The following is a 12,687-nucleotide window of genomic DNA, read 5'->3' as shown; positions in this document are numbered from 1 at the left end:
ATGGGTATCAGTTGTTTATGTTACTCTGTGCCTTTGTTGTTATTGATGTCTGAGAAAAGCATTAACTTAGTGGAACACTGTGGGTATTAGTTTGTTCCTAAAGTTTACTTTTATTTCATATTACTCAGAGCTGCATAGTACTGCTTAAATTGGTCATTGCTTTAGTAATGAAAATTTTGTTAGTATAGTTCTATATGTAGTCATGTCCCAGACCCAGACTGTAGCTATGTTGAGTGCTAGACATTTTTACCTTGAAGGCTAAAATCTTTATTTTGAGTTTTGAATCTAATTCTAATGATAACTAATTCCTATTGGTCATACCTACTGTTCTGCAGAGCAGAAAGAAGATATTAAATTAATGAACAACAAGAATGTCCTGGGCTTTGGAATAGGCTGGGTAAAATTCCAGTGGTCCCTTGCTATCCTGGGGTCTTAAGAAAAGGATGAGCCATTTAAATCCTACTTGATGCTCAGATTGGAGTCTAGGAATGGGAGGTTTTGAGGGAAGGAGGTAGTAGAAATAAGTAAGTTTGATTAGTGCCATACCCATTGAACTACCAAAAAACTTCTTTACTGAATTAGAAAAAACCATAACTAAGTTCATTTGGAAGAACAAAAGAGCAAAGATATCCAGGGAAATCATGAAAAAAAATGCAAAGGAAGGAGGACTTGCAGTCCCAGATCTCAAACTATACTATAAAGCAGTGGTTATCAAAGCAATTTGGTTGGCTAAGAGACAGAAAGGAGGATCAGTGGAATAGACTTGGCATAAATGATCTCAGCAAGACAGTTTATGACAAACCCAAAGACCCCAGCTTTTGGGACAAAAATCTATTATTTGATAAAAACTGATGGGAAAATTGGAAGACAGTGTGAGACTAGGTTTGGATCAACACCTCACACCCTACACCAAGATAAATTCAGAATGGGTGAATGACTTGAACATAAAGAAGGAAACTATAAATAAATTAGGTGAACACAGATTAGTATACCTGTTAGACCTTTGGGAAGGGAAAGGTTTTAAAACCAAGCAAGACTTAGAGTCACAAAATGTAAAATAAATAATTTTGACTACATCAAATTAAAAAGTTTTTGTACAAACAAAACCAATGTAACTAAAGTCAGAAGGGTAGCAACAAACTGGGAAACAATCTTCATAAAAACCTCTGACAAAGGTTTAATTACTCAAATTTACAAAGAGCTAAATCAATTGTACAAAAAACCAAGCCATTCTCCAATTGATAAATGGGCAAGGGACATGAACAGGCAGTTCTCAGCCAAAGAAATCAAAACTATTAATAAGCTCATGAAAAAGTGTTCTAAATCTCTTATAATCAGAGAGATGCAAATCAAAACAACTCTGAGGTATCACCTCACACCTAGCAGATTGGCTAGCATAACAGCTAAGGAAAGTAGTGAATGCTGGAGGGGATGTGGCAAAATAGGGACACTAATTCATTGCTGGTGGAGTTGTGAATTAATCCAACCATTCTGGAGGGCAATTTGGAACTATGCTCAAAGGGCGATAAAAGACTGTCTGCCCTTTGATCCAGTCATAGCACTACCAGGCTTGTACCCCAAAGAGATAATAAGGAAAAAGACTTGTACAAGAATATTCATAGCAGCACTCTTTGTGATGGCCAAAAATTGGAAAACGAGGGGATGCCCATCAATTGGGGAATGGCTGAACAAATTGTGGTATATGTTGGTGATGGAATACTATTGTGCTAAAAGGAATAATAAAGTGGAGGAATTCCATGGAGACTGGAACAACCTCCAGGAAGTGATGCAGAGTGAACCAGGAAAACATTGTACACAGAGACTGATACATTGTGATACAATCGAAGGTAATGGACTTCTCCACTAGTCTCAATGCAATGTCCCTGAACAATCTGCAGGGATCTAAAAAACACTATCCACAAGCAGAGGATAAACTGTGGGAGTAAAAACACCTACGGAAAGCAACTGTTTGACTACAGGGGTGGAGGGGATATGACTGAGGAGAGACTCTAAATGAAAACTCTTAATGCAAATACCAACAACATGGAAATGGGTTCGAATCAAGGACACATGTGATACCCAGTGGAATTGCGTGTCGGCTGTGGGAGAGGTGGAGGGAGGTGGGGAGGGAAGAAAAGAAAATGGTCTTTGTTTCCAATGAATAATGTTTGGAAATGACCAAATAAAAATTAAAAAAAAGAAAAAAGAAAGAAGTAAGTTTACTGAAAAAAATCTCTTTTGTTTTTCAGAATAAAAAAAAGAGTAATGTCAGTTTTTTTTACTGTTTAGGCTTTGGCCATATTATATATTCTGAATTAAGTTTATCTTTTCTTTTGGGGGAAAAAACTGACATATTTTGTCATGGCACAACAAACATCCCCAAACTCCCTTACAAAGTACATTCCCCCAAAGAAGTTTGTTTATTAATAGTTAACCAAAAGGAAAGCTGTATCCTTTAATTTTAACAATACAGTGCTAAATGGACTGTTGGATATAACTAGATTTAGTTGACCATTGAACTTTTTTCTATACGAGTTATAAATGTCAAGTCTAAAGAGGGAAAAAGCTCTTTTGATATGTAGTTTATAGGCTAAAATGATAAATGTTGAAGGAAATGTAGAAAAGTGGGGAGTTAATTCACTGTTAGTGGAACTGTGAACTGATCCAAACATTTTGGAGAGTAATTTGAATTACACCCAGACAGCTATAAAACTTTGTATACTCTTTGACCCAGCAACAAAATTGCTGGATCTGTTTCCCAAGGAGAACAGGAAAAAAGGAAGAAAACCCATGTTTCAAAATATTTATAGCAGTTTTCTTTGTGGTGGCAAAGACCTGGAAATCATGGGGGTGTCCGTCAATTGGGAAATGGCCAAACAAATTGTGATATATGACTAATGGAATATTACTGTGCCATAAGAAATGATGAATAGATTAATTTTTTAAAAGCTTTAAAACTACATGAAATAATGAAGAGTAAAACCTCTAGGACCAAGAGAACATTATATATAGCTATAGATTTAATATTTGAAGAAAACTTGTGAAGTTTACCTCTAGAGAGGGACCTGAAAAGTGGAAACATAGACACACAGACACACACACACACACACACACACACACACACACACACACACGGCAAATAGTATAGATAGTTTGAAGGGGAATTTTGTATTGGAGTCATCACAAATTCTAAGTAAATAACACGTGAATTAATTTATAGAGCATAAGCTTTTAAAAAAAATTTATTATGAAAATTTTTTCATGGTTACATGATTTATGTTCCATCTCTCCCCTCTCACTCTCCTCTCATAGCTAATGCGCAATTCCATTGGGTTTTACATGTGTCATTGATCAAGACCTATTTCCATATTATTGATATTTGAACTAAGGCGATTGTTTAGATCTACATCCCCAATCATATCTCCATCCATGTGATCAAGCAGTTGTTTTTCTTCTCTGTTTCTACTCCCACAGTTCTTTCTCTGGAAGAATATAAGGTTTTTGAAAGAAGGGACTACCTCATTTTTTTTTCAGGTTTCTAGCACAGAGTACAGTGACTACTACCACATGGCAAGAGACTGTTGACTTATTGATTAAATGAAATTTTTCTACATAAAAAAGTACTCCAAATTAGAGGTTCTCTGGAATTTGCACAAAAATAAAATTGTCAAGTCAAAAAATATATATATATAGTTAAATGAAAATCACTATTGTAAAGAATGAGTAGTTCTAATAAGCTAATGTTGATTTAATCATTAGCTTATAGTAATATGTTTTTGCATCTTCTTTTTAAAATGTTTTATTGTCATACAAAACACACTTCCATATTGGTCATTGTTGTAAGAGCAAAGTCATATATAACCAAATCCCCAAAATAAAACCATAAATTACACCAGTATGAAACATTTCTTTCTCTGGAGGTGGATAGCATTCCCTACCATAAGTCTTTCAGGATTGTCCCAGATCAGTTCAGATCTTTCCAACATTTTCTGAAATTGTCATTTCTTATAGCACAATAGTATTTCATTACCAACATGTACCAGAATTTATTCAGCCATTCCCCAATTGATGGACATTCCCATAATTTCCAATTCTTTGCCATTACCAAAAAAAAAAAGCTTCTATAAATATTTTTGAACAAGTAGGTTATTTCCCCTTTTTTATTATCTCTTTGGGATACAGATACGGATCAAAGGGCTACACATAGTTTTATAGCCTTTTGGGCATAGTTCCAGATTGCCCTCCATAATGGTTGGATCAGTTCACAACTCCATCAATAATGTATTAGTGTCCCAATTTTGCCTCATTCCCTCCAACTTTTACTACTTTACTGCCATATTGGTCAATCTGTTAGGTGGGAGTTGGTACCTCAGAATTGTTTTGATGTCTCTAAACAAGAGTGGTATAGAGCATCTTTTCATATCCTTTTCAGTGGCTTTGATTTCTTCATCTGAAAATTTCTTGTTCATATTTTTTGACCATTTGTCAATCAGGAAATGACTTGTATTCTTATAAGTTTGACTTATTAGTTCTCTATAAATTTGAGAAAGTAGGCTTTTATCAGAAATGTTTGTTATAAAATTTTTTCCCTAGTTTATTGTTTTCCTTCTAATTTTGGTTACATTAGTTTTGTTTGTATAAAAGCCTTTTAATTTAGTATAATCAAAATGATTCATTTTACATCTTATAATACTTTCTATCTCTTGTTTGGTCATAAATTTTTCCATTCTTTAAAGATCTGCAAGGTAAGCTATTCTGTGTTCCTCTAATTTAGTTATGTATCACTCTTTATATCTAAATCATATATACATATTGATCTTATCTTGGTGTACAGAATGAGATATTGGTCTATGCATCTTCTTTATGATAATTTGACCAGCTAGAGCAGTGGTTCTCAACCTCTCAATTTGTAGCAATGAGAATACATAATGCATATCAGATATTTACATTCCAAATCATAACTGTAGCAAAATTACAGTTTTGAAGTAGCCACCAAAATAATGTTTTGGTTTGGGATCACTGCAACATGAGGAACTGTATTGTGGAGTCACGGCATTAGAAAGGTTGAGAACCACTGAGCTAAGGGAGATGTTATTTTATTTAATCTTTTTCACTTCAAAAAACACTTATTACAGTCCAGAAATATATAAGGCACTATCCCAGGCACAGTTTTTGTGAAAGCATTCCTTCCCTTTAAGGAACTTTAATTTTGTTGGGTTGTTGTGTTGGGTATACTTAGATCCATTCCTAATAAGTCTACACTCATGTTAACTGTCAAATTTGGAGAGAAGAAAGAGCACCCATTCACAAAGTGGCTTTTATGAAACTTTAAATTAAGGGAAAGCAGCTCTATTGGGTAAGAGTCACTCTTGTACATATTTAGTTTTCATCCTTTGGTAGTGTAATATTTACTGGGAAAAGATGGGAGGAGTGAAAGAACAAGGGATAAGGAAAGTTTGTAGCAGGGTATGGAGGAGTTGAGGGGAGAGAGGAATATTGCTCGGTGAGGCAAAGGAGAGAGATGCCCCCTGGTGAAAGGAAGCAGCAGGGGTTCAATAAGAACTGTTTGTTGTTGAATGATTGAACTGATGTTCAGCTCCCTCTATCCCCAGAAAAGATAGTCCATTTATCTGACTGCAAATTCAAATAATATAAAGTTTAATAACCATTTTGGATTTTAGAGGTATCAAGAAAGAGGGGTAAGGGATGTCCCTAAATAAGGTTGGAGTCTTCCTCAGCTTGGAGCTAAGGCCAGGCCTCACAGGCTGGTGGAGGGCTTCTCCCACTCCCGTTCTCTGTACTAGTTTTGTCAGTTTCAGAATCTTAGCAGTAGACAGCAAGCAACCAATGAAAGTTCTAACATTCAGAGCTGATAGGGCCTGTGTCTTTGGGCTGAAGGAAGTAGCGGTACTCCACTCCAGACTGGGCTGAATGAGATCCTCCCACCTCCAACACCAGGAAAGAAGTCCAGCCCATGTGAAGGAAGTGCTAGTCACAAGACCCAACTGCCACTCCCAGTTGCCCCTTCCCCCACCAACTGTCAGTCTTGACAGTTTCTTCTCTCTATTATTCCCACTGTTGCTTGTTCCAACACAGTGGCAGAAAGTTCAGAACTGGTTCTTGTTTCCTTTCCACAGTAGTAACAGATTAGGATTTTTATGTAGTTAATATTTCTGTTGTAGCTAAACTGAAAATAACATGACATTTATATTACAGGATCTGCAAGGAACTGCTGGTTAAAATAATTTACTTTTTGTGTGTTTGTTAGTAGGACCAATTTAATTTTTATGAAATCAGTTATTAGTGTAGGAGGTTGGTGGAGGAGAACAGTCATTGACCAGGTATTTTCTTTTGTTTCATGAAGAGTTATGACATCACTTTAGACTTAATCCATGTTTAACTAATCATAATTTGAATTTACAGCTTTTCAATGACCTATTCAAGAATAATGCAAACCGTTCTGAGAACACAGAGAGAAAGCAAAATCAGAATTATTTTATGGAGATGATGACTGTAGAGGGAGTCTATGATTACTTAATGTATGTAGGTAAGGGATAATTTTTTCTTATATTAATTTTTTTCCTCAGTTTTATGTTAGATGCCAGACAATGCACCTACAAAATGTCCAACTTCAGAATCTGTTTTAATTGGAGATCTAAATTTTTTTTAACATAATGTATCAATCAGAATTGATTGCTGACTTGTTAAACTTCTTAACTTGTAGCTTTTATGGATATAATATTAACATGCCAACGAGCCTGATTTATATGTATTTTATTCACAAATGTCAGAATTTAAAAAACAGGTTGACATAAATCGTTTTTAGGTCGAGTGGTTTTCCGGATTCCTGATTGGCTTCATCATTTCTTGATGGGAATACGAATCCTCTTGAAAAATACCTTAGAGACATATACTGATTACTATCTGCAGTGCAAACTAGAGCAGCTGTTTCAAGAACACCGTTTAGTTTCACTTATAACACTTCTCAGAGGTTTGTATTTTCCATATTTGTATTATTTACTTTTGTGCTCTTTTGAGTAGTTTTATGCATGTCACTCTACTCAAAAAATTTTATAGCGCATTAAAGAAAGATATTTATGTGAATATTGTCCTTTGGAGTATGGCCCATTGTTTTATATGAAAAAATACAGCAGTATTGCATGCTAAATTGAAACAAAAGTCAAAGAACACATTCTATTAAAGAATAGAAGACATTTTAGAAAACAAAATGTCATTTACCCAAAAACCAGTTATTAAATGCTCACTATGTTTGCGTTAGTCACTAAGGGAAATGCAAGTATAAATAAGGTAACATCTGTGTCTGGAAGAAGTTTAATATAAAGTTTTATAAGAGATATAAAATATGTTATTAAAAATAGAATATGTGTTCATAAAAATGGGATCAACAATACTAATCATGGTTGACATTGAAATTAGGAGAATAAGAAACAGTCATGCAGGCTTAAAAATAAATATGAACATTTCTGTTCCCCTTTCCAATGTTTTTAAATACATTATTTTTTAGATTCCATGTGGATCTATGTCTTTTTTTTTCATCATTATTTCTTGCTAATTTTATTATGGTCTATAAATGCAGTGCAAAGAATCTCTCTTTTCTGTATTTTTGCCTATTTCATGTTTGTATCCCAGTGTATAATCAGTTTTTTTGAGGCTTTATGAATATTGAAGGCAAAAAAGATATATATATATATGTATTTTTTTTTTTAAGATCTCTTTATGTAGCTATTAGATCCAAATTCTCTGTAGTGAAAAGGATGTTGAAGGAAAAATAGATACACGAAGAGGTGGTCTTGTGAACTGCCCTAACTATTCCGGAGAATACTTAGAACCATGCCCAAAGGGTATAAAACTATATACTCCTAGACCTATCAATAGCACTACTAGGTCTATATCGCAAAGAGATCAAAGAGTAAGGAAATTGATCCATATGAACAAAAAATATTTACAGCAGCTCTTTTTGTGGTATCAAAGAATTAGAAATTGAGGAAGTGCCCATCAGTTGGGGAATGGTGGAACAAGTAGTAGCATATGATTGTGATGGAATACTATTGTTATAAGAAATGAGTTAAAGATGGTTTCAGAAAAACCTGGGGAGACTTGTATGTTAAATGAAATGAATAGAATTAGATCATTGTACACAGTTAACAATATTTTAAGGATGCTCAACTGTGAAAGACTTAGCCATTCTGATCAATATAACAATCCATAACAATTCCAAAGGATTCAAGATAAAAAAAACTATCAACCTCAGAGAGAGGACTAATGAACTCTCATGAGTGCAGATTGAAGCACTCAGTGCCCCCCCCCCCCTTTAACTTCCTATTTTTTGCTTTTTTTTTAACATCACTAATATGGAAATATGTTTTGTGTGACTTTATATATATATAATGGGTATTATATGGCTTGCCTTCCTTTAGGTGGGGGAATTGCTGAAGGGAAAGAGAGAATTTGGAACTGAAAATTTTAAAATAAATGTTTTAAAGAGAAAAAATCAATTAAGCCTTTGAAAAGTAAAACATTTAGTCTTCATTAAAAAACAACAACAAAGATTTCCTGGAATTAGATAGATCTCTTTGTAAACTTTTCTAGGTCTCTTTGCTTTTCAAATATCCATCTCTTCCCATTTTTAACTAATCTGTCCTTAATCAGAATTACATACTTTTCTCCTTAATGTAATTGTTACTCAATCTAGACAGCCTAGACAGTGTTGTTTGTTTTGTTTTCCTAGAGTAGATAGGAGAATCCTAGGTTTTTGGTTAAACTTTGGATAAAGTTTAGAATAAAGAAAATGACTATTCTTTTCCTTAAGTAGCTTGGTGTCTTAGGCATAAACTATTGAATTTTGATAGACCTTTGTGTTTGGTACTTCTAGATGCTGTGTTCTGTGAAAACACTGAACCTCGTTCCCTCCAAGACAAGCAGAAACGGGCAAAACAGACCTTTGAAGAAATGATGAACTACATTCCAGGTGCAACATTTATAAAAATTAACTGAGATATATGTTTAATTTGAGTCCATAAAATCTAAATTAGCACATTTTTCTGAAGTCACCAATTTCATAACAAAAATTAATTTCATAATATGTACAGTTACACATTGTTTTTTATGTATAAATTACTAGATTTAAGGAGAATAAGAAAAATTATTTTCAACTGTTAAATCTTGAAGTCTCTAAATACACTTGATAAAAAAATAATTCCTGAGAATTATTTCACTAATAAATAGTATTCAAGCTATTCATCATCATCCCTCTTTCTCCATATAACCATATAGCTAGTTTGAAATAAATGGTTTCTTGTTTTTTACTCTTATATGAGATTCCATATTTATTCTCCATGACTTTACACAGGCTGTTCTCCATGATTATAAAACATTTTATTATCTCCTCATCTCTGTCTCTTCAGAATTCTGAGATTCTTTTAAGGTCTAGATTAAGCTCCATCTTCTGCATAAGGTCTCGCTCCCATTCTACCCATCATCAAAATTACCTTGTATTTTGGTATTTTGTAGTAATCTTTTCTTTTTTTAAACAACTTACCCATGTTCCTTGGTGCTGGGCGTGTTGTTCAGTTGTGTCTCTCTCTGCCCAATTATTGGGGTTTTCTTGGCAAAGATATTGGAGTGGGTTGTCATTTCCTTCTCCAGTTCATTTTATAGATGAGAAAATTGAAGACCAACATGATTAAATAACTTGTGCAGGGTCATCCAGTGAGCTAAGTGTCAGAGGGCAGATTAGAACTCTGGTCTTCCTCACTCCAGGGCCAGCACTCTATCCACTGTGCCCCCTAGCTGCCCCAGTGCTGGGGATACAAATTAAATAGCTCCTTCTTCCAAGGAGCTTCTGTCCATGTGAGGGCAATGTACACACATATAAGTATGTAGAACATTTCTACAAAATAAATACAAAATTTTGGGGATAGCTAGAACAGGAAAGACCTTATACAGAAGTTGGAGCTTATGTTAGACCTTAAAGGAAACCAGAAATTCTAAAGAGACTGAGATGAGGTGAAGAGTGCATTACAGTCATAGAGGATAGCCAGGATAAAGTCATGGAGAAGGAATATGAAATCTTGTGTAGGAGAAAAAACAAGAAATCCAAAGAGCTATATGGCTATGTGTGTGTATGTATGCGCATGTGTGAGAGAGAGGGGGGTGGGTGGGATAATGATTTTGAAGTAACCTTTTTTGAAAAATATTGAATTGTGTTGCTTTCTTTAGATCTTATAGGTAAATGCATTGGTGATAAAGCTAAGAATGAAGGTATCAGACTTCTGTTTGATGGCCTCCAGCAGCCAGTGCTCAACAAACAGGTATGTTTTATTAAAAGCAGAATCTTTCTTTGAAACATTGTCTTAGGTAATGGAGTCCTTCAGCTATATGAGATCAGGGGTAGAACACAAGAATAACTATATTAGAATTGCTCAAACCAAGAAATTCTGTGGATATCAGGCATAGCATACTATTAGTGATATATTTAAAACTCTGTCTTGGAAACAGTAGTTGTCAAGAGAAATAATATGGTGTGAGCATTTTTTTCTACCTTTCTTTGTCTATTGCCTTTTAATACAAATTTTCCCTCTTTTTTGGCATATTAGTTGACTTATGCTCTGTTGGACATTGTGATACAGGAGCTTTTCCCAGAACTCAATAAGGTAATGAATGGCATAACATTTTATTGTCTCTGATTCATTTTTTTCCCAAAAGGTTTGCTGTCATTTATATTATTAGGGACATAAGGGTTGAGATTTTGTCCACCATTCTTTTAAAAAATATTTGTCATTAATGACTTTTCTCATTCCTTGATCCATCATAGATGGTAGTAGAAGATAGAAGTAAAGTAAATTAATTTAACATTCCAGGGCTTCAATTTCCTGACAGCTATCAAATGAGAAGACTGGCCTAGATAACTTTCTAAGGCCCTCTCTAAGCTTTAAATCTATTACCCTATAAACTAATATTTGTTGAGGAAGTAATTGAGGCCTTGCTGCCTCAGCTTTATTCTTTCTCACCTCTTTTCCTGTCAAAAAAAGTAGAAAGGCATTAGGGTACCTATTGCTTTTTTTTCTAGAGTAGAATTGGAATATAATATCATATGCCCAATTGATTGTGTATGTTCTTCCCTCATTGAGTCAATTCCAATGAGAGTGAATTTTATCATATAAACATCAACATTATAAAAACATAGTTACAAGTGGGTGAGGAGAAGAGGAGGTTTGAGTAATAGTTCAGCAGATAATTACTGAGATGGAAAAAAAGCATATTTTAGAAATCTTTTAGAAGAATCTTTAGAAGTCTCCAACAGAGATCAGTCCTATATATTTCACCTTGGTAATTTAATAAAAAGAATCATTTTAGTATTTGATACAATTTGATTTAGAAATGCTTCTTTTGCTATATATTTTATGTTGATTGAGTTTACTTTTACTCCAGGTACAAAAGGATGTTACTTCCGTATCATCCTGGATGTAACAAGCTGGGATCTGGGAAAAAGCCCCCCAAATAATTGAAACCTGCCATACCACTAGTACAGAAGAGATATGATATATTCTGTTCTTCCTTTGTATATTTTTGTAAATGTCATGTAATTCAGTGTCTGAAATTTTTATTGCTTTTCTGTTTTAATAAAGACTAACAAACTTATTATTGATTAAATTTGAAGTTTCTTTTTATTAAGTTTTAATTTGACCTTTTCCAAATCATATTTCTTTTTGTTATTGCAGTTTTCATTTTAGTTCTAGATTTGTGATATCAGCAGTTTAGAGAACTTCAATTGAAGAAATTCCTAATTCCCTCTCCCAGTGCAGATGGGTAACTGTTCTGCAATGCATAGTCTTAGTTCCCTTGAACACCAAGAAGGAAAGTGACTTATGTAGTGTTTCTCAGCTGAGATGAGGCTTGAACTCAGGACTTTCCTGACTCTAAGGCTGTCTTCTAATCCACTCGGTCACACTGCCTCCCAGTAGTATTGCAGTTTTAGAAGATAAAAATATAGCTTCTTCACATGACAGTAGACAGGGAAGAATTTTGAATCATAGTATACAAGCACAAGAATATGATCATTTTAAGATATGGTCAACTAATTTATTCCTATTAATTTTCCTGATTAATAAATTTCTCATAGCAGCTTCCTCTCCTTGCCCTTCTTGGATCTTGAGTAATCATTTATTAAATATTTATACGTGCTAAACATTGTGTTCTCTGCTGGGGATACAAATAGAAATTTGACTAGGTTTATGACTTCTAGGTTCCTATCACTAGGATGAGCATGCAGGATCCAAGTTCCCTAGATAATTACTTCACACATATTAAAAAAAATAATAAGGAGCAATGCATTGGGATAAAGGGGAAGGAAAAAATAGAATGAGGTAATTTATCTCACATAAAAGAGGCATGAAAGCTTTTACAGTGGAGGGAAAGATGAGAGAGGTGGGGAGGAGAGCGTGTAAACCTTACTTTCATTGGAACTGACACGTGTAAGGAAGGGTACAAGAGGGAAAGATGAAATTTTGCAAGAAGGGCTTGAGTGACAGCAATGTTGGTTGAAAAGCAAAGCATCCTGGGAGAGGAGGAGAGACCTGAGAAAGATCCATATTTTGGGCTTTTTGGAACGGACCTCAACCTAGCAGGATGTAATTTCCTTGCTGAGGACCTCACCAAGAGCCATAA

At 34.4% G+C, this 12,687-nt stretch overlaps 1 protein-coding gene across 4 annotated transcripts in view; it reads left to right on the top strand.

The window, feature by feature from the left end:
- Nucleotides 1–11,673, top strand: part of SNX14 (sorting nexin 14) — a 119,433-nt gene extending 107,760 nt beyond the window's left edge. For all 4 annotated transcript variants that reach the window (XM_056818566.1, XM_007484282.3, XM_001366604.5 and 1 more), the window contains 6 exons: nt 6,424–6,547; nt 6,827–6,991; nt 8,894–8,989; nt 10,240–10,331; nt 10,617–10,673; nt 11,452–11,673. In XM_056818566.1, coding sequence (XP_056674544.1) covers nt 6,424–6,547; nt 6,827–6,991; nt 8,894–8,989; nt 10,240–10,331; nt 10,617–10,673; nt 11,452–11,490 — 573 coding nt within the window. In that variant the 3' untranslated portion in view covers nt 11,491–11,673. The remainder of the gene's footprint in view (nt 1–6,423; nt 6,548–6,826; nt 6,992–8,893; nt 8,990–10,239; nt 10,332–10,616; nt 10,674–11,451) is intronic.
- The last annotated feature ends 1,014 nt before the right edge of the window (nt 11,674–12,687 follow it).

Source organism: Monodelphis domestica, chromosome 2 (genome assembly GCF_027887165.1).
Source record: "Monodelphis domestica isolate mMonDom1 chromosome 2, mMonDom1.pri, whole genome shotgun sequence".
In the NCBI taxonomy this organism is placed as follows: domain Eukaryota; kingdom Metazoa; phylum Chordata; class Mammalia; order Didelphimorphia; family Didelphidae; genus Monodelphis; species Monodelphis domestica.
The sequence above is the reverse complement of the archived record's forward strand: the minus strand, read 5'-3'. Positions and strand labels throughout refer to the sequence as shown.